The 17,795-nt window shown below is 48.2% G+C and overlaps 1 protein-coding gene across 6 annotated transcripts in view; it reads left to right on the top strand.

Moving 5' to 3' along the window:
- The window catches only part of kif20ba (kinesin family member 20Ba), a 96,601-nt gene that overhangs the window by 55,883 nt on the left and 22,923 nt on the right, over nucleotides 1-17,795 (top strand). For 5 of the 6 annotated variants that reach the window (XM_042010635.1, XM_042010636.1, XM_042010634.1 and 2 more), the window contains 2 exons: nucleotides 5,339-5,380; nucleotides 17,152-17,226. In XM_042010635.1, coding sequence (XP_041866569.1) covers nucleotides 5,339-5,380; nucleotides 17,152-17,226 — 117 coding nt within the window. The remainder of the gene's footprint in view (nucleotides 1-5,338; nucleotides 5,381-17,151; nucleotides 17,227-17,795) is intronic. The other variant, XM_042010637.1, reaches the window with a different exon arrangement.

The raw sequence follows: 17,795 nt of genomic DNA, 5'->3' as shown, positions 1-17,795 counted from the left end.
CATCCAGCTAGCCCGCCAACAACACCAATAACAACACCAGTGTTCTGCAAAACCATCTGCAGATCACACGTTGTCTTAGAAGCCCGCCACAGATCGGACCACAGGGCCTTTCCAAAAATAAACCCGACTGAGGCTTAAAGTGGTGCTGCACTGCGAGGTGAAGAGGGGAAGGGCTGTTTTCAGGTCACGGTCTCGCTGGATTTGATTCAGTGCAGCAGCTCTTATGCTAATTTGTTTGCCAGCTAAGGAGGTAAACTCCTCCGGGGCTTCTGTTTCCCCCTAAAGGCAAGTGACACATGGAGCAGCATGTGTGTGTTTGACATCTGCACAACCCTGAGAAAAAGCTTTTTACCACAGAAAGCTCTTATTTATATTTATTTATTAAAAGTACAGAAGCGAGACGCGAACCAGCCTTCACCCCAGCACGAAGTAGTTAGATTTCAGTAGATGCTGAATAAGTTAAACATGAGGATACAAAGAGCCGTGAAGGATGGGAGCAGGTTTATGGGTCAAAGTCGTGGCCTCAGGACGGAGGCTGTTCATGTCACCGTTTAAAAACCAAGGTTTTTCAGAAAACCAGTGATCCTCACAACTTCACATTTCTGTGGGAGACGTCTGAGAAGCCGTCTTTGTTAAAACCTCTTCAGCTCCCCCACAGACCCGACGAGCTCCGCTTTCCTGACCGTCATCGCAGTCCTGAAAAAGTTTGAGTTGTTGGCTCCAGTTTTTCTGCATCCAGCCCAGTATGGTACTGGTTTTATGGAGAGACTGAAACTAAAAGTTTGCAGTTTGCTTTGGTTCAGTTTGCCACTGAGAACTGAGACCTGTGATGTACAACCCCCCCCCCCCCAGTCTGCTCATTTACCAGATGTTTTTAGACCCATATTAATGTTGTTTTGCTGGCTATCAGGAACTAGTGGAGAAGCAGACGCAGCAGTCAAACAGACATCGGTGTTTACTGCACGAAGTCAGATCTGTGTCCCATCAGATAAACATGGATGGTTGGAGGTGGAGGTGCATGACACCAGCACCATGTTGGCTTTAGAACGAACTATCGGACACCAGCCATCCCACCGATGTACTTACACGATAAAATAACAGAGTATGCAGCGTAGTACTGTATTTTTATTCCAGTACAGATCATCTCTGCCATTAGGAAAGTGGAGGAAACATCGGTACTGGTTACCCATTAAAGAGCCAAAGGGAGAAAAAAACAAAGCAAAAATAAATTTAACGACATATGAATAAATAAAAGTAAAAAAAAAGAGAATTAAACGGATAAAAACATTTTAAAAGATGGATAAAAACTACATAAAGAAAAATGTAGAAAAGGGTTAAAAGATAATCCCATGTGTCCTGTAGCAGGATGCTTATTGATTAACCAGCTAACAGTATCAGTAGTAATGTTTTAAACCTAGTTTATATTATATGATTCCCTCAGCCCTGCAGATGTTTCCCTCTAAATAAACTGAATTAAATGTTCAAAGCCAGGTCTTCTGCTTCGTGCTGTTATCGTTCATGTTGTTCCACAGATGAAAAGTCTGGACAGGAAAAAGGTCACAGGCATGACCTCTGTTTATGGCTGTCTTTACCTACACTGAACCATATGTCATCATCACACTTCACACCCCCAGAGAGCGCATTAAACAAGCCTTCTGCTCATAGATGCCAACATTTACCGCCTTTACGGTTTGGCTGTTTCATGCTCCTGAGTATCGCTCTCATCACCCAGCAGCAGACTTGGAGCACTGATGCATGAAAATACCTCGTGTCAGAGGTTTATCGTAACTTTAAAAGCAACTGTAAAAGAATTCAACAGTGAAGTCGTCATTTCTGAGGATGATAAACCAGAAGGAAACATGAGATGTAAGATAAACCCCAAAAGGAGACTATGTAGAATGTTCAGCACTGAGATCAGTGTCGAGTGCAGCAACTGGAATTAAGGCCACAGTCGGCTGGAAAAGACGTTCATCTGCAGACGTGTTTGAAGTTTAGGGTGTGTGATTGTGTCCAAACACACCAAAACACACCAGTTGTTTCACGGGATTAACTCCACCAGACTGGAGCAGCTTTTTAGAGCTGAAGACGTTTAAAACTAACTCTGGTCAGAATGAAACTAAAATGAAATATATATATATAGTTAGTGGTAACGTTAATGAACATGACACATAAAGAAAATCTAAGACGACTAATCGGATTGTTTTAGATTTATATCCTTGAAAGTGTTTTCATCAGAAAACATGTTGCAACCATTTGGTTGTTTTTCATACAAATAATTAAAATTCAGTGTTTTTGAAAGAAGTTTTTCAGGCTGCAGTGATGGAAGGAGTCGCTGCATCAGATAATTCAGCTTGTTAATCAGAATAAATCTGGTGTTTATTGTGTCTACTGTGGCTAGTAGCACAAATTTGATGTCAGTATTTTTCTCTAGTATCAGAAACTCCCGCTGGGGACCTTTGTGGCCAAAAATGTCCCATTGACTTCCATTAAAACCCCATTTTTTAATCTTTACCGTTTTAATAATTTATTCTTTAATGTCAGTTTTTCATTTGGAAGGAAAGTGGTGATTTCTGACTTTCTTACCGGATTCCACCAGATTCTGCTGGTTTCTCTTCGTAGACACATGCAGAAAGTTTTTATTACCCGTTATGGTGTCGTATGAGAAATCCACCATTAATATGTAGGATGGATTTATTCTGCACACAGCAGAGCAGATTTAGATGGAATTTATTTTACTTGCCTGTTACTAAAAAATAAAACTTGAAGACCTATAAGGAGTGTTAATGTGCTTCTACACATTTATAGCAATGAGAAATTAAGTAACGCTGAATAATCCTGATCATTTTTCTTAGAATTATCATACGATAAACATCTAGAATCGTACCATCTCTAGTCCCAACACACACACACACACACACACACACACACAATGTTGTCCTTTGCTTTAATCTGGTGTCCTCCGCCGAGGTAAGAGATGAGCAGTGTTGTGGTCTGAGAGGGTTTTAGAGACTGACCTGTGGTGCATCAGCCCTTCAATCTGTCTCTCTGCGGGTCTGCCTGCCAGCAGGATCTTGGCCTCTCCTTGATCCAGCCTGGAGTCGGCAGGAGCTCCGGCAGAGCAGTGTCGCCACTGATTAATGGGACCATACTTCACGGAGGTCAGGGAGACGATGGGGTGGAGGGAACAGACACACTGGGATGTCCTCCGAGCTTTAAACCTGAATTACAGATCTACATCGTTTGGGTCAGTCATCTGACAACAACACATCCCTCCTAATCAGGTTTGCTGCCAAATGTGGGCGATGGGACAAGGGATGAAAGAGAAAGTGTGGCTTTAAATGATGTTTGTAGTCTTTCTGCATCAGTGCTCATGAAAAGATTATCAGTCCAGGCTGTTTGCAGTCATGCAACGTCCGGCTGTCCGGCCCATATGGTCTCACAGGGAGGATAAAATCCCAAAACAATTGGTCTCTAAATGTGTAAGAGGTGGATCTGAGCAGGAAAGGGTGAACATTTCTAGAGAGAAAACTTTTATTAAAGTGGAAAAGCCATTTCGCTGCAGCACACTGATGGAGATTCACTAGTTAGTGGAGCTCATTGATCTATTAAACTAATAATATCTATGAATTTCTACGCTGCGGCAGTTTTTACTGATCCAGCTGCAGGTTAGATCCACTCAAGTCCCAGACTGATACGACGGAGCAGGCGATGGTGGATAGGTGTAAACGTGGGCTACACTGCACCAGCTTTATCGGAGGGATGGAGGGGACGTTTGTGAAGCTGGTTATTGTCTGTTATTTACGCCGCATGCTCTGTCTGCTGATGGGAGTGTGCTCGCCTGCATGTGTCTTTGCATATAAAGCAGGAGAACTGTGAACACGTGACCATGTAGAGTCAGAAATAACATCATTTAAATAAGGTAAATACCATCAGGCTGGCGCCGAACCTGGGGAAAGGCAGCCTGGTGTTGCTGAAGTTGGCTTCTGAGTTGTCATGTACAAACAGGGCGGGGCACTACTTTTTGGGAACTTTGACCACATTAGACCAGGTCCTGCTGAAAAACGATAAGACTTAAGATTCCTTAAGACACAGTTCAGATTATGATTTGTCAAACATTTATTTGTGAAAATGCTAATAAATGATATCTTTAAGGGACTCAGACCAGTCCTGATCTTCTATATAAGGCTTGTTTGATTAGTTTTGTGTTGTTTGTGTCTAAGCCACACACAGGTTCAGTTCGACATTTCGAGTTTGTTTCTGGTTCCAGCTTGTCGGTTTCGTTTTTTGACCCAGTGTTGCGTTCGCTTGCGCGGGAACAGATTGGACATTCTGGTTGTCAGAAATGATCTTTGCGGTGTGTTCATGTGCTGCGTTTTAACACCAGCAGGGAGGCTTGGACTGCCTCTGGTTCTTGGTGAGTTTGGTCTTCTCACTCCAACAGCTGTTAGAAGCTGACCTTGTGTGTCTCTAGAGCCTCCTGCGCTGTGTTCATCGTAGACATGCTGCCTTCATTATCAGTTTTATTCTCTAATTGGTGCTGAAGACCTTACTGTAGGAAAATGGACGTGAAAAAGCTCCTTTTTCCTCACTGTTTGCCATCGTATCCCAGCAGGGGAAACAGAAGCTCGTCACGTCTGTCTGGAGTTTCCAAATGGAAGAGCACGTGGTTTTGTATTTTTAATAGGCTTTGGATGACAGCTGTGATCTATTAGGCTTAAATATTAAGACCAGTCCATCGCTGGTTGTAGCGTCTCTTTTTATTTTATTTATTTCGATCGACTGATGAGTCTCTAGCTGGCTCATAGGTTGCGACACAAAATGGGAACAGACATCGAAACTAAAATGAATCTAAATGCTGTGATCATATTCACTATATTAAACTCTATTAATGGTCAATTATTTATTCAGCAGGCCAGTCAAGCCTGAAGGAAACAAACAGAACCTGTTTACAGAACAATTTTATTTACATTTCAGCGGAAGTTCTGAATTTAGTCCCACGAAAACCAAATCCAGGTTTATTCTGTGTTTTTGTTAAATGTCTTCAAGGAGTTGCAGCTTGTTTCACCTTCTGTGATGCTAAATTCCAGATGTTTGGGTTGTTTTCAGCTACAGGACGGCAGGTAAAACCAAAGCAAAACCTTAAACGTTCATCTACATCCGTTAATATTCAGCCTTTAAACCGTCTCTGACCTCTGCTAGCTTAGATTGTCCATCATCGGTTTTTCCACGTGGTGGTTTTCTGTGTTTGGGGGGTGATGCTCTGCTCTGAATAAATACTGTTGAACTCTGACGGCACATAACAGGTGTGTTTCTAACCAAGCTGTTTCTTTTTTTCAAGTCTTTTCTTTTCAGGAGGAGTAAGAGACGAACTACACGTGAGGTACCAATTTTGTGTTCTGTTTTTACTAGACTCATTTTCAAACCATTTGAATCATGTGATCACAGACAATTTCCATCAAAGTCACCACATTTCTCACCATCGTTCATTAACATGCTAGAATAGTCTCAAAGGGCACATGCCCACCAGGACTTGGTTTGTTCGGGCTGAAATGCAGAAAGATTTCACACCTGAGTTTGGTTCGCTTTCACGCTGAGCCAAACACCTCCACCATGTCACAGACTTACAACATGTGCTTGTTCGGGGCGTTATTACCCAAAACCACCACTGACCAAGCAGAAGGGAGACGAAAATCTGGCTCATTGATTGGCCAGGCCAAATCTGAAATTCAAAGTATTTAAACAACCAAACTAGTCTCAGACCGCTCTGAGTCATCGGGGTTCGGTTTGAGTTTAAAGTCAGTTCTGCTGATGAATCCCTTTTACCACTCAGTAAATCATATTTTCATTTGGAACTAACCTACTTCTGTCGGAAGTCTGATGAAAAGGGGAGATCTAAACATTTACTCCCAAGTGTAAAATAACAGATCGTATTCTCTTTGTCTCGCAGACATTTACGTAAGAGGACGTCCCCTTATTTTTGACCTGTGTATGACCCAGAATAAGGTCTGTTAAAAACGTCGGAGCATCAGTTTTAATCAGATATGTAACTGGTTGCCATGGTAATTCCAGTGTTACATCCAACTGCACCTGCTTGTTAATGTTGCTATGACGACAGAAGAATTCTATCGCTGTTAGCCACAGATGATGTTACACACACACACGCTGCCACACACAGATGTTATATCCATGATTCTGCAGCGTTCTGTGTTGTTTTTATGAAAAGTTGAGTCGAGGAATAAAGCCGGAGATAAAATGGAGCCAGCAGGGGGTGACGCAGGGTGAAGCCTGGGAAAATACCTGCGTTTTGATATAAAACTTGTGCATATACAGAAAAAACCGGGCGTCAGAGGTTTGTTTGAGAAAGTTTCTAAGGATCAGATTTAGAATGGTAAACTCAAACTGATGTGTCAAAACCATAAATGATATTAAAGTGTCCTTTGAGATGGTAGAAGTTTTCCATTTCATGACCTATTTAAAGTTTGAAGGGTGTTTCTGTGTGGAAAAAAGCCTGAGTTGTTGGGCTCCAACCTTGGATTTTATATTCTTAAGGGAGAATTTTCAGTTTGGGGCTTTTTTTTGGTAAATCTTTTGTACATTATTCACTTTTCCAGGCCATGTGGTAAATTTTCTTTGGGGGAAAAAAACGTAAAGACATGTCTTGAATCGGCTTATGTACGATGCTGAAACCTGTTTCGATTCTTTTCCTTTCTGGCAGAATAACTTGGCTCTTTTTATGCCTGCAAAGAGAAGTTGGTACTACATGGTTTTTCATGTCCGCTGCCCGGGTGGGGGAGGGGGACTGAATCTTCACTGGTCTCGCGATTGATTTGATTGAGATTATCTTGTGTTGGATTCGATGCAGTGATGCATCACGTTGCATCACTGCATCACATCCTTCATTTTCTCTGTTACTGCTTCTTTCTTCATCAAGCAGTTAGATAATTATAAACTCGGTTTGTTTGTAATTATTTCAGAAATCAATCTGACTGTCCTGATATTGACAGGCATCATAAACATGGAAATAATGATATTTTCAGCATCATTATTGAACTTTATTCTTCGGAAAATCAAGAAACACCATTACTACGCTGACGTTCTGGTTAGGCAGTGAAGGTTAGATTTCTTGCAGTAAAGAAGTGTGTTTTGTCACACATCACATAGAATTGCAAGATGTTTTTCATTTTATTCTTTAAGGCCAGAAAATATTTGCCTGTACGTATTCTTGTCCCTTTGTAATTAGACACAGAGAATATTCTTGAGGTCAACGTTTGATGTACAGAGTTGTTTTACTCCCTTTATTTCGTTCGTGGATACTAACCGTTAGCCTGCCATTGCTATTTTCCATAGTTGTTAGCCTTAAGCTAATCATCGGTTTTCATACATTTTGATGTGCAACGTTACGGGACTTCACTGGGACAATGAATGTATTTCCAGTGAGATACTGATGTATTTTTTCCTATGTCTGCCTAGTTTTACAGTTTTGCTAAAGGTTTGAAAACGGATTCAGCCTCGGATCTGCCGAGCTGTTGCAACGGGCTAGATCAGGCAAGCGGTGGCCAAATATATACGTTACATTATTATAATCAATTGTTTTGCTGCTGCATTGATGCAGACATGAAAACGATTGAAGAGATTTCCAGAGGTGTGGCCACGCCCACCGCCATGTGGTGATCTCTGGAGACGGGAATCCCAGGTGTGTGAGAGCAGGTACGCCCCCTTGTCCCGGTTAATGGAGTTGCTAGCCCGCTTCCTGATCTCGATTACCTCCTTAATCCAACGTTTTAATTAGTTTTCCTCCGATCCGACAACCCTTGCGCTGTCTCAGTCCATGATGTGGTTGTTCCTCCTGCAGCAACTGATTTTAAATTCTCCTGTTCTTCCTTTTACTTCTGTGTTCTAGCGAGTCGTCCGGCTGTGAGTTCCTCAGCTTGTCCGTGTTTTATTTTTTCCAAACTGTCCTCCACGTATGTCTTCCGAAGACTGGGTGCAGTGGGTGCGGTATGGATGGCGTTTTCTTCCAGGTCCGCCATAAAAAACAACTTATCGCTGAAAGTGGATCTCCCGTTGTAAAGCCGTCTTTTTGTCTGTAGATTTTGTTTTTGAATTGGAAATCTGTGGATTTTGCAACAAACTGCAGAAGTGTGATCGTGTCTTCATCTGTGAGGTGTGTTTTCTGAGTGTCCGGTCATTCCAGAGACGTTCCAGTATGATGTGTAATGTGACGTTGACGGGCTTTTTGTGAATAATGACAGTACATCGAGTGAGATGATTATTTCATCTGCTTTGACTTTCATGTTGTTCTTGTGCCAGCTGTTTAGAGTTTTTTGATCTGGTGGGTTTTGGTTGCTGAGGGTAAAGGAGCGGACCCACTTCATCCCGGGTCACCGCCCAGCTGAGGGTAAAGGAGCGGACCCACTTCATCCCGGGTCACCGCCCAGCTGAGGGTAAAGGAGCGGACCCACTTCATCCCGGGTCACCACCCAGCTGAGGGTAAAGGAGCGGACCCACTTCATCCCGGGTCACCGCCCAGCTGAGGGTAAAGGAGCGGACCCACTTCATCCCGGGTCACCGCCCAGCTGAGGGTAAAGGAGCGGACCCACTTCATCCCGGGTCACCGCCCAGCTGAGGGTAAAGGAGCGGACCCACTTCATCCCGGGTCACCGCCCAGCTGAGGGTAAAGGAGCGGACCCACTTCATCCCGGGTCACCGCCCAGCTGAGGGTAAAGGAGCGGACCCACTTCATCCCGGGTCACCGCCCAGCTGAGGGTAAAGGAGTGGACCCACTTCTCCCCGGGTCACCGCCCAGCTGAGGGTAAAGGAGTGGACCCACTTCTCCCCGGGTCACCGCCCAGCTGAGGGTAAAGGAGCGGACCCACTTCATCCCGGGTCACCGCCCAGCTGAGGGTAAAGGAGCGGACCCACTTCATCCCGGGTCACCGCCCAGCTGAGGGTAAAGGAGCGGACCCACTTCTCCCCGGGTCACCGCCCAGCTGAGGGTAAAGGAGCGGACCCACTTCATCCCGGGTCACCGCCCAGCTGAGGGTAAAGGAGCGGACCCACTTCTCCCCGGGTCACCGCCCAGCTGAGGGTAAAGGAGCGGACCCACTTCATCCCGGGTCACCGCCCAGCTGAGGGTAAAGGAGCGGACCCACTTCATCCCGGGTCACCGCCCAGCTGAGGGTAAAGGAGCGGACCCACTTCATCCCGGGTCACCGCCCAGCTGAGGGTAAAGGAGCGGACCCACTTCATCCCGGGTCACCGCCCAGCTGAGGGTAAAGGAGTGGACCCACTTCTCCCCGGGTCACCGCCCAGCTGAGGGTAAAGGAGTGGACCCACTTCTCCCCGGGTCACCGCCCAGCTGAGGGTAAAGGAGCGGACCCACTTCATCCCGGGTCACCGCCCAGCTGAGGGTAAAGGAGTGGACCCACTTCTCCCCGGGTCACCGCCCAGCTGAGGGTAAAGGAGCGGACCCACTTCATCCCGGGTCACCGCCCAGCTGAGGGTAAAGGAGCGGACCCACTTCATCCCGGGTCACCGCCCAGCTGAGGGTAAAGGAGTGGACCCACTTCTCCCCGGGTCACCGCCCAGCTGAGGGTAAAGGAGTGGACCCACTTCTCCCCGGGTCACCGCCCAGCTGAGGGTAAAGGAGCGGACCCACTTCATCCCGGGTCACCGCCCAGCTGAGGGTAAAGGAGCGGACCCACTTCATCCCGGGTCACCGCCCAGCTGAGGGTAAAGGAGCGGACCCACTTCTCCCCGGGTCACCGCCCAGCTGAGGGTAAAGGAGCGGACCCACTTCATCCCGGGTCACCGCCCAGCTGAGGGTAAAGGAGCGGACCCACTTCTCCCCGGGTCACCGCCCAGCTGAGGGTAAAGGAGCGGACCCACTTCATCCCGGGTCACCGCCCAGCTGAGGGTAAAGGAGCGGACCCACTTCATCCCGGGTCACCGCCCAGCTGAGGGTAAAGGAGCGGACCCACTTCAACCCGGGTCACCGCCCAGCTGAGGGTAAAGGAGCGGACCCACTTCATCCCGGGTCACCGCCCAGCTGAGGGTAAAGGAGTGGACCCACTTCTCCCCGGGTCACCGCCCAGCTGAGGGTAAAGGAGTGGACCCACTTCTCCCCGGGTCACCGCCCAGCTGAGGGTAAAGGAGCGGACCCACTTCATCCCGGGTCACCGCCCAGCTGAGGGTAAAGGAGTGGACCCACTTCTCCCCGGGTCACCGCCCAGCTGAGGGTAAAGGAGCGGACCCACTTCATCCCGGGTCACCGCCCAGCTGAGGGTAAAGGAGCGGACCCACTTCATCCCGGGTCACCGCCCAGCTGAGGGTAAAGGAGTGGACCCACTTCTCCCCGGGTCACCGCCCAGCTGAGGGTAAAGAAAAATCTAAGGAAAATCACAGGAAGAACGGGGAAGGTTTGTGGGTTCTGCTGTTGACTCTTCTCTTCCTCTGCAACACTTCGCTGTTTGATAATGGCTGCTCAGTTCGGAAAAGCAGAAACTAAGATGGAGCATGTTCACACATTTATGAGTCCAACACCGAAGCATGTGCAGCCTGACGAGCTGAATCTGTAAGTCTGATGCGTGGTTTCCATGTGCTGCTGTGTGGAACTCTTCCCTCTGTTTTTCCTGCTCGGTGTCACCTTGCGAGTGTTATTTCTCCAGGGAGGGAATTCTTCCTACAGGGAGGTCAGCGCTGAGGTTGGGCTGTGCTCATGGACTCTGTAAGGATTCAGGTCTTTGTTTAAGGACACTTGAGCGGGTAACGTGGGTCAGAGTCCCCGCAGGCCCACTGTGCTCCCTGCTGAGCGTCGAGTCGTCATCGATTCCTTCTAGAAAAATTCCTTGGACCGATGAAGCCGAGCTGGATGAAGCTCAGATGAAGTTTCCTCTAACCCTGGAATTAAGCAAAACCTAAATATCGCAATAAAATGGAAACGCCCACGTTTCTAGAAACCTCAGAAATATGGCGAAAATTTTACGAGATTTTATGACGGCTACAGCTTACACTCAACACCATTCAATGGAAACACCTGCAAACCACAAGTCGTTCATTTTATGAAAAATCGTCATGGAAACGCTGCTGCTGATATGAAACGTGCTGCGTCTGGATCCTGGTCAGAACCCAGACCAAATTAGACCAGGTCCTACCACTTAGTGCAGGGTCTGCAGCCTTTCCAGTCCATTTTTCCCTCAGCCAGCTAAATAAAACTCATTTAGAGACGCAGATATTACCAGAACTTTTTAAAAAACAACTTAGAATTCACGATAAATATGTACTTTAGGAAATTTGTCGATTTTGATGAACCAAATTTTTATTTATCCATCCATCCATCCATTTTCTGCTGCTTATCCGGAGTCGGGTCCTGGGGGCAGCTGCCTAAGCAGGGAAACCCTGACTTCCCTCTCCCCGGCCACATTCACCAGCTCATCCGGAGGGATCCCGAGGCGTTCCCAGGCCAGCCGAGAGATGTCGTCCGTCCAGCGTGTCCTGGGGCTTTACCTGGGCCTCTTTCCGGTGGGACGTGCCCGGAACACCTCACCAGGGAGGCGTCCAGGAGGCATCCTAACCAGATGCCCGGAGAAAGCACTCCACCCTTTTCCGGCTGAGGACCATGGTCTCGGACTTGGAGGTGCTGATTCTCATCCCAGCCGCTTCACACTCGGCTGCAGATCGCTCCAGTGAGAGCTGAAGATCACGGCCCGACGAAGCCAACAGAACCACATCATCCGCAAAGAGCAGAGACCCAATCCTGAGGCCACCGAACCAGATCCCCTCAACACCTCGGCTGCACCTAGAAATTCTGTCCATAAAAGTTATTTGCAGACGGAGCAAGACGGAGTTTCAGTTTCACCGAAGCGCCTCTATCCCAACGTCAAGCACATGTTTGTTGAGGCAAACTACCTGTTCATATTTTAATCTGATGGATCCACAGCTATCCCGTCATTAATAGATTAAAAACTTTTTTGGTGTTACAAGCCTAGAAAAAAAAAACTTAATTTCCCCACGAGATGTGTTTGTGCAGTCGTGCTTTGGTCCAGTAGGGGGCAGTAAAACACCAGGAAATAGAAAAAAGACGTACCTCACATCACTTAATTGACATTTCTAGGATTACTTTACTCATTCCTGGATAATTGGGCTGAAATTTTCTGGTTTACACTGATAGTAATGTGATTTTCTTTTTGGAGATATTTCCATTTTTTACGGTGTTCCAGGTGAATTTATTCTGACACGGTAACCTGTATCCTGATTCCGATACTTGTGTAGTAATCTGTCACGTCTCAGCGTTCTGTAGAAAGCAGGATTCTACATCCAGTCCTTGTAGTTATAAACATATGCGTACATGTCATGTCAGACTGGAGGCAGGAAAGTTAGACCTAAGAAGAGGTTGAATGTAGTTTTAACTTTCTGGTTTTGGTATTTGACAGCTTTGATTGGTATTTTAGTCCACTATGTCAGCGCTGTGAGCTAGATGTCATCATTTAGATCCATAGATTTAATGAAATTTGTTTCTACTTTACTTCACATGAAAGGTCATAACTAGAAGTAGAAGCAGTGAGAGGCTGCAGTTCACACGTCAACTTGAAGCGGATCTGAGTTTCTTAATCTCCTCTGGGTTTGTCTTTGCTCATCATTCCCATCATCTCATGTCTCATTTACTTTCCTTACACACACACACACACACACACCTTGTTTACTTTCTCCACACGTTCCCATTACAGTTAATCATCATTACTGTCGCTGCTTATCTTCTTTACTCTGTTCTCGTTCTGTTTCATTCATCCCCAACGTGTGTCCTCTTCCCTTCGTCCTCTTCCCTTCATCCTCTTCCCTTCGTCCTCTTCCCTTCATCCTCTTCCCTTCATCCTCTTCCCTTCATCCTCTTCCCTTCGTCCTCTTCCCTTCATCCTCTTCCCTTCGTCCCCTTCCCTTCATCCTTTTCCCTTCATCCTCTTCCCTTCGTCCTCTTCCCCTTCGTCCTCTTCCCTTCGTCCTCTTCCCTTCATCCTTTTCCCTTCATCCTCTTCCCTTCGTCCTCTTCCCCTTCGTCCTCTTCCCTTCGTCCTCTTCCCTTTGTCCCCTTCCCTTCATCCTTTTCCCTTCATCCTCTTCCTCTTCGTCCTCTTCCCTTCATCCTCTTCCCTTCGTCCTCTTCCCGTCGTCCTCTTCCCTTCATCCTCTTCCCTTCATCCTTTTCCCTTCATCCTCTTCCCCTTCATCCTCTTCCCTTCGTCCTCTTCCCGTCGTCCTCTTCCCTTCATCCTCTTCCCTTCGTCCCCTTCCCTTCATCCTTTTCCCTTCATCCTCTTCCTCTTCGTCCTCTTCCCTTCATCTTCTTCCCTTCGTCCTCTTCCCGTCGTCCTCTTCCCTTCATCCTCTTCCCTTCATCCTTTTCCCTTCATCCTCTTCCCCTTCATCCTCTTCCCTTCATCCTTTCCCGTCGTCCTCTTCCCTTCGTCCTCTTCCCCTTCATCCTCTTCCCTTCGTCCCCTTCCCTTCATCCTTTTCCCTTCGTCCTCTTCCCTTCGTCCTCTTCCCGTCGTCCTCTTCCCGTCGTCCTCTTCCCTTCCTCCTCTTCCCTCGTCCCCTTCCCTTCGTCCCCTTCCCTTCGTCCTCTTCCCTTCGTCCTCTTCCCCTTCGTCCTCTTCCTCTTCGTCCTCTTCCCTTCGTCCTCTTCCCCTTCGTCCTCTTCCTCTTCGTCCTCTTCCCTTCATCCTCTTCCCTTCGTCCTCTTCCCTTCGTCCCCTTCCCTTCATCCTTTTCCCTTCATCCTCTTCCCTTCGTCCTCTTCCCCTTCGTCCTCTTCCTCTTCGTCCTCTTCCCTTCATCCTCTTCCCTTCGTCCTCTTCCCCTTCATCCTCTTCCCTTCGTCCTCTTCCCGTCGTCCTCTTCCCTTCATCCTCTTCCCTTCGTCCCCTTCCCTTCGTCCTTTTCCCTTCGTCCTCTTCCCTTCGTCCTCTTCCCTTCGTCCTCTTCCCCTTCGTCCTCTTCCTCTTCGTCCTCTTCCCTTCGTCCTCTTCCCTTCGTCCCCTTCCCTTCATCCTTTTCCCTCGTCCTCTTCCCTTCCTCCTCTTCCCTTCGTCCTCTTCCCTTCGTCCTCTTCCCGTCGTCCTCTTCCCTTCCTCCTCTTCCCTTCGTCCCCTTCCCTTCATCCTTTTCCCTTCGTCCTCTTCCCTTCGTCCTCTTCCCCTTCGTCCTCTTCCTCTTCGTCCTCTTCCCTTCGTCCTCTTCCCTTCGTCCTCTTCCCCTTCGTCCTCTTCCTCTTCGTCCTCTTCCCTTCGTCCTCTTCCCTTCATCCTCTTCCCTTCGTCCTCTTCCCCTTCATCCTCTTCCCTTCGTCCTCTTCCCGTCGTCCTCTTCCCTTCATCCTCTTCCCTTCGTCCCCTTCCCTTCGTCCTTTTCCCTTCGTCCTCTTCCCTTCGTCCTCTTCCCCTTCGTCCTCTTCCTCTTCGTCCTCTTCCCTTCGTCCTCTTCCCTTCGTCCCCTTCCCTTCATCCTTTTCCCTTCGTCCTCTTCCCTTCCTCCTCTTCCCTTCGTCCTCTTCCCTTCGTCCTCTTCCCGTCGTCCTCTTCCCTTCCTCCTCTTCCCTTCGTCCCCTTCCCTTCATCCTTTTCCCTTCGTCCTCTTCCCTTCGTCCTCTTCCCCTTCGTCCTCTTCCTCTTCGTCCTCTTCCCTTCGTCCTCTTCCCTTCGTCCTCTTCCCCTTCGTCCTCTTCCTCTTCGTCCTCTTCCCTTCGTCCTCTTCCCTTCGTCCCCTTCCCTTCGTCCCCTTCCCTTCGTCCCTTTCCCTTCGTCCCCTTCCCTTCGTCCCCTTCCCTTCGTCCTCTTCCCTTCTTCCTCTTTCCTTCGTCCCCTTCCCTTCGTCCCCTTCCCTTCGTCCTCTTCCCTTCGTCCTCTTCCCTTCGTCCTCTTTCCTTCGTCCTCTTTCCTTCGTCCTCTTCCCTTCGTCCTCTTCCCCTTCGTCCTCTTCCTCTTCGTCCTCTTCCCTTCATCCTCTTCCCTTCGTCCCCTTCCCTTCGTCCCCTTCCCTTCGTCCTCTTCCCTTCATCCTCTTCCCTTCGTCCCCTTCCCTTCATCCTTTTCCCTTCGTCCTCTTCCCTTCGTCCTCTTCCCTTCGTCCTCTTCCCGTCGTCCTCTTCCCTTCGTCCTCTTCCCTTCGTCCCCTTCCCTTCATCCTTTTCCCTTCATCCTCTTCCCTTCGTCCTCTTCCCCTTCGTCCTCTTCCCTTCGTCCTCTTCCCTTCATCCTTTTCCCTTCATCCTCTTCCCTTCGTCCTCTTCCCTTCGTCCTCTTCCCTTTGTCCCCTTCCCTTCATCCTTTTCCCTTCATCCTCTTCCTCTTCGTCCTCTTCCCTTCATCCTCTTCCCTTCGTCCTCTTCCCGTCGTCCTCTTCCCTTCATCCTCTTCCCTTCATCCTTTTCCCGTCGTCCTCTTCCCCTTCATCCTCTTCCCTTCGTCCTCTTCCCGTCGTCCTCTTCCCTTCGTCCTCTTCCCTTCGTCCCCTTCTCTTCATCCTTTTCCCTTCATCCTCTTCCCTTCGTCCTCTTCCCCTTCGTCCTCTTCCTCTTCGTCCTCTTCCCTTCATCCTCTTCCCTTCGTCCTCTTCCCCTTCATCCTCTTCCCTTCGTCCTCTTCCCGTCGTCCTCTTCCCTTCATCCTCTTCCCCTTCGTCCTCTTCCCTTCGTCCTCTTCCCCTTCGTCCTCTTCCTCTTCGTCCTCTTCCCTTCGTCCTCTTCCCTTCGTCCCCTTCCCTTCATCCTTTTCCCTTCGTCCTCTTCCCTTCCTCCTCTTCCCTTCATCCTTTTCCCTTCATCCTCTTCCCTTCGTCCTCTTCCCTTCGTCCTCTTCCCGTCGTCCTCTTCCCGTCGTCCTCTTCCCTTCCTCCTCTTCCCTTCGTCCCCTTCCCTTCATCCTTTTCCCTTCGTCCTCTTCCCTTCGTCCTCTTCCCCTTCGTCCTCTTCCTCTTCGTCCTCTTCCCTTCGTCCTCTTCCCCTTCGTCCTCTTCCTCTTCGTCCTCTTCCCTTCGTCCTCTTCCCTTCGTCCTCTTCCCGTCGTCCTCTTCCCGTCGTCCTCTTCCCTTCCTCCTCTTCCCTTCGTCCCCTTCCCTTCATCCTTTTCCCTTCGTCCTCTTCCCTTCGTCCTCTTCCCCTTCGTCCTCTTCCTCTTCGTCCTCTTCCCTTCGTCCTCTTCCCTTCGTCCTCTTCCCCTTCGTCCTCTTCCTCTTCGTCCTCTTCCCTTCATCCTCTTCCCTTCTGTCCTTTCTAGGATTTCTTTGACAACCTTTGCTGAGTGCTTGACTCCTCGTGTTGTGACCTGTTTCTTCCTCTGCCACGCCCACTCCTCTGTGCAGCTACTGAGCATGCTCCTCAGGTCGGCCTCACCCCCAGCGGCCCCTCCTGACTCAGAAGTACCAAAAATATGTCTGTTTATTTGTTGCTCTGAAACTGATGCAGGAGTAAATGGTATCAGGTTATTCTGACCTGCTGACGTGTTCTCACATCGGACTCTCGCTGCTGGACTTTTATGTCGCCGCTCCATCAGCAGGTGCATATCTTTGCATATAAATGCTGCCGTCTCGTCTGGGAGGGCGTTTTTATGAGCCTCCGATCCGCATCCGGCAGCAGGAAGACGACTGAACCCCACATGTGGAAAATAATTCATGCTTCATTCAGGTTGCATGCAGCACATGTCTCCTCCTCAGAGCTGAAGGGACATTTTTATTCTTTCAAGCTTGTCGTCGTTTCTAGAACGAACAGTCAAGGTTGGTGAAAATGATCCCTGGAAAACTGAGAAACGGAAACTTGTGAGAGGCACATCTGTGAAACTGTTGTGAGGAAACGGCTTCCAGTCTCTGGTTCAGTCTGAATGGAGGGTTCATTTTCCTCCACCCTGTGCTGATTTCTGTCTGGTGCCAGTTTAACTTTTTAAAGCTTTGAGCTCCTCGTCCAGACAAACAGCTGGAAAAAAATAAGCTGGTTTTCTCTCCATGAAAACGATCCAGCCTCAGCAGGAAGATGGTGGAAGCGTCTTCCTGCTGAGTCTTAGAGCCACCTGTAGACCATCCTTCATATCCTTCCACCGTATCTTGGCTTCGGCTGCTTGTTGGCCTGTTGTTACTCCTTCATCTCGTCGCTGTGTGTGTTTACAGGAAGAAGTTGAGACAGCAAACAGAAGGAACACAAAAACCAAAGTTACGCCAAAGCGGACTCCACACAAAGAGGAGGTAAGAACCGGAGAGACGAACACACTCCATACACAAACACCCTCATGCAGACATGCATGTAACACACCGGCTTTCAGCGCAGCTATCCTTCAGCTTACTTCTACAGATCACTACGTGTGTGTATCCTGGTAAATCTGCATCGTATAAACATTCCGGTGATACATGAATCAGAATTTTCCAGGTAAATATTCTTGATATGGTCTCAGACTACAGTCAGCGCTGTCCTCACTGAGACCAAAGCTGCTGGAAATGAAGCCATGCATCACGTAGAAAAAGAAATTCTGGAAAACAAGAGGTTCTCTTCGCATTTTTAGCTTTAAATTCCAAAGAAATGTAAAGAAACGTAGCTGCAGTGTGAATGTCAACACATCCACCATCCTCTTCTTCAGCTCTACCTGTTCAGCTTCCTGTTAACACAAATATCTGACCGGCCAATCACGCGGCAGCAGTGTGGACAGTTGTCTGGACAAATTGTCTTGTTGAGGTCAGAGGAGAATGTGCAGACTGGTTGGAGATGATATGAAGGCAACCGGAAGTCTAATCAGCAGTGGTGCCGACCAAAGTCTGCA

Source organism: Melanotaenia boesemani, chromosome 16, assembly GCF_017639745.1.
Source record: "Melanotaenia boesemani isolate fMelBoe1 chromosome 16, fMelBoe1.pri, whole genome shotgun sequence".
NCBI lineage: Eukaryota > Metazoa > Chordata > Actinopteri > Atheriniformes > Melanotaeniidae > Melanotaenia > Melanotaenia boesemani.
Note: the sequence above shows the minus strand (reverse complement) of the source record. Positions and strands in the feature narration are given on the sequence as shown.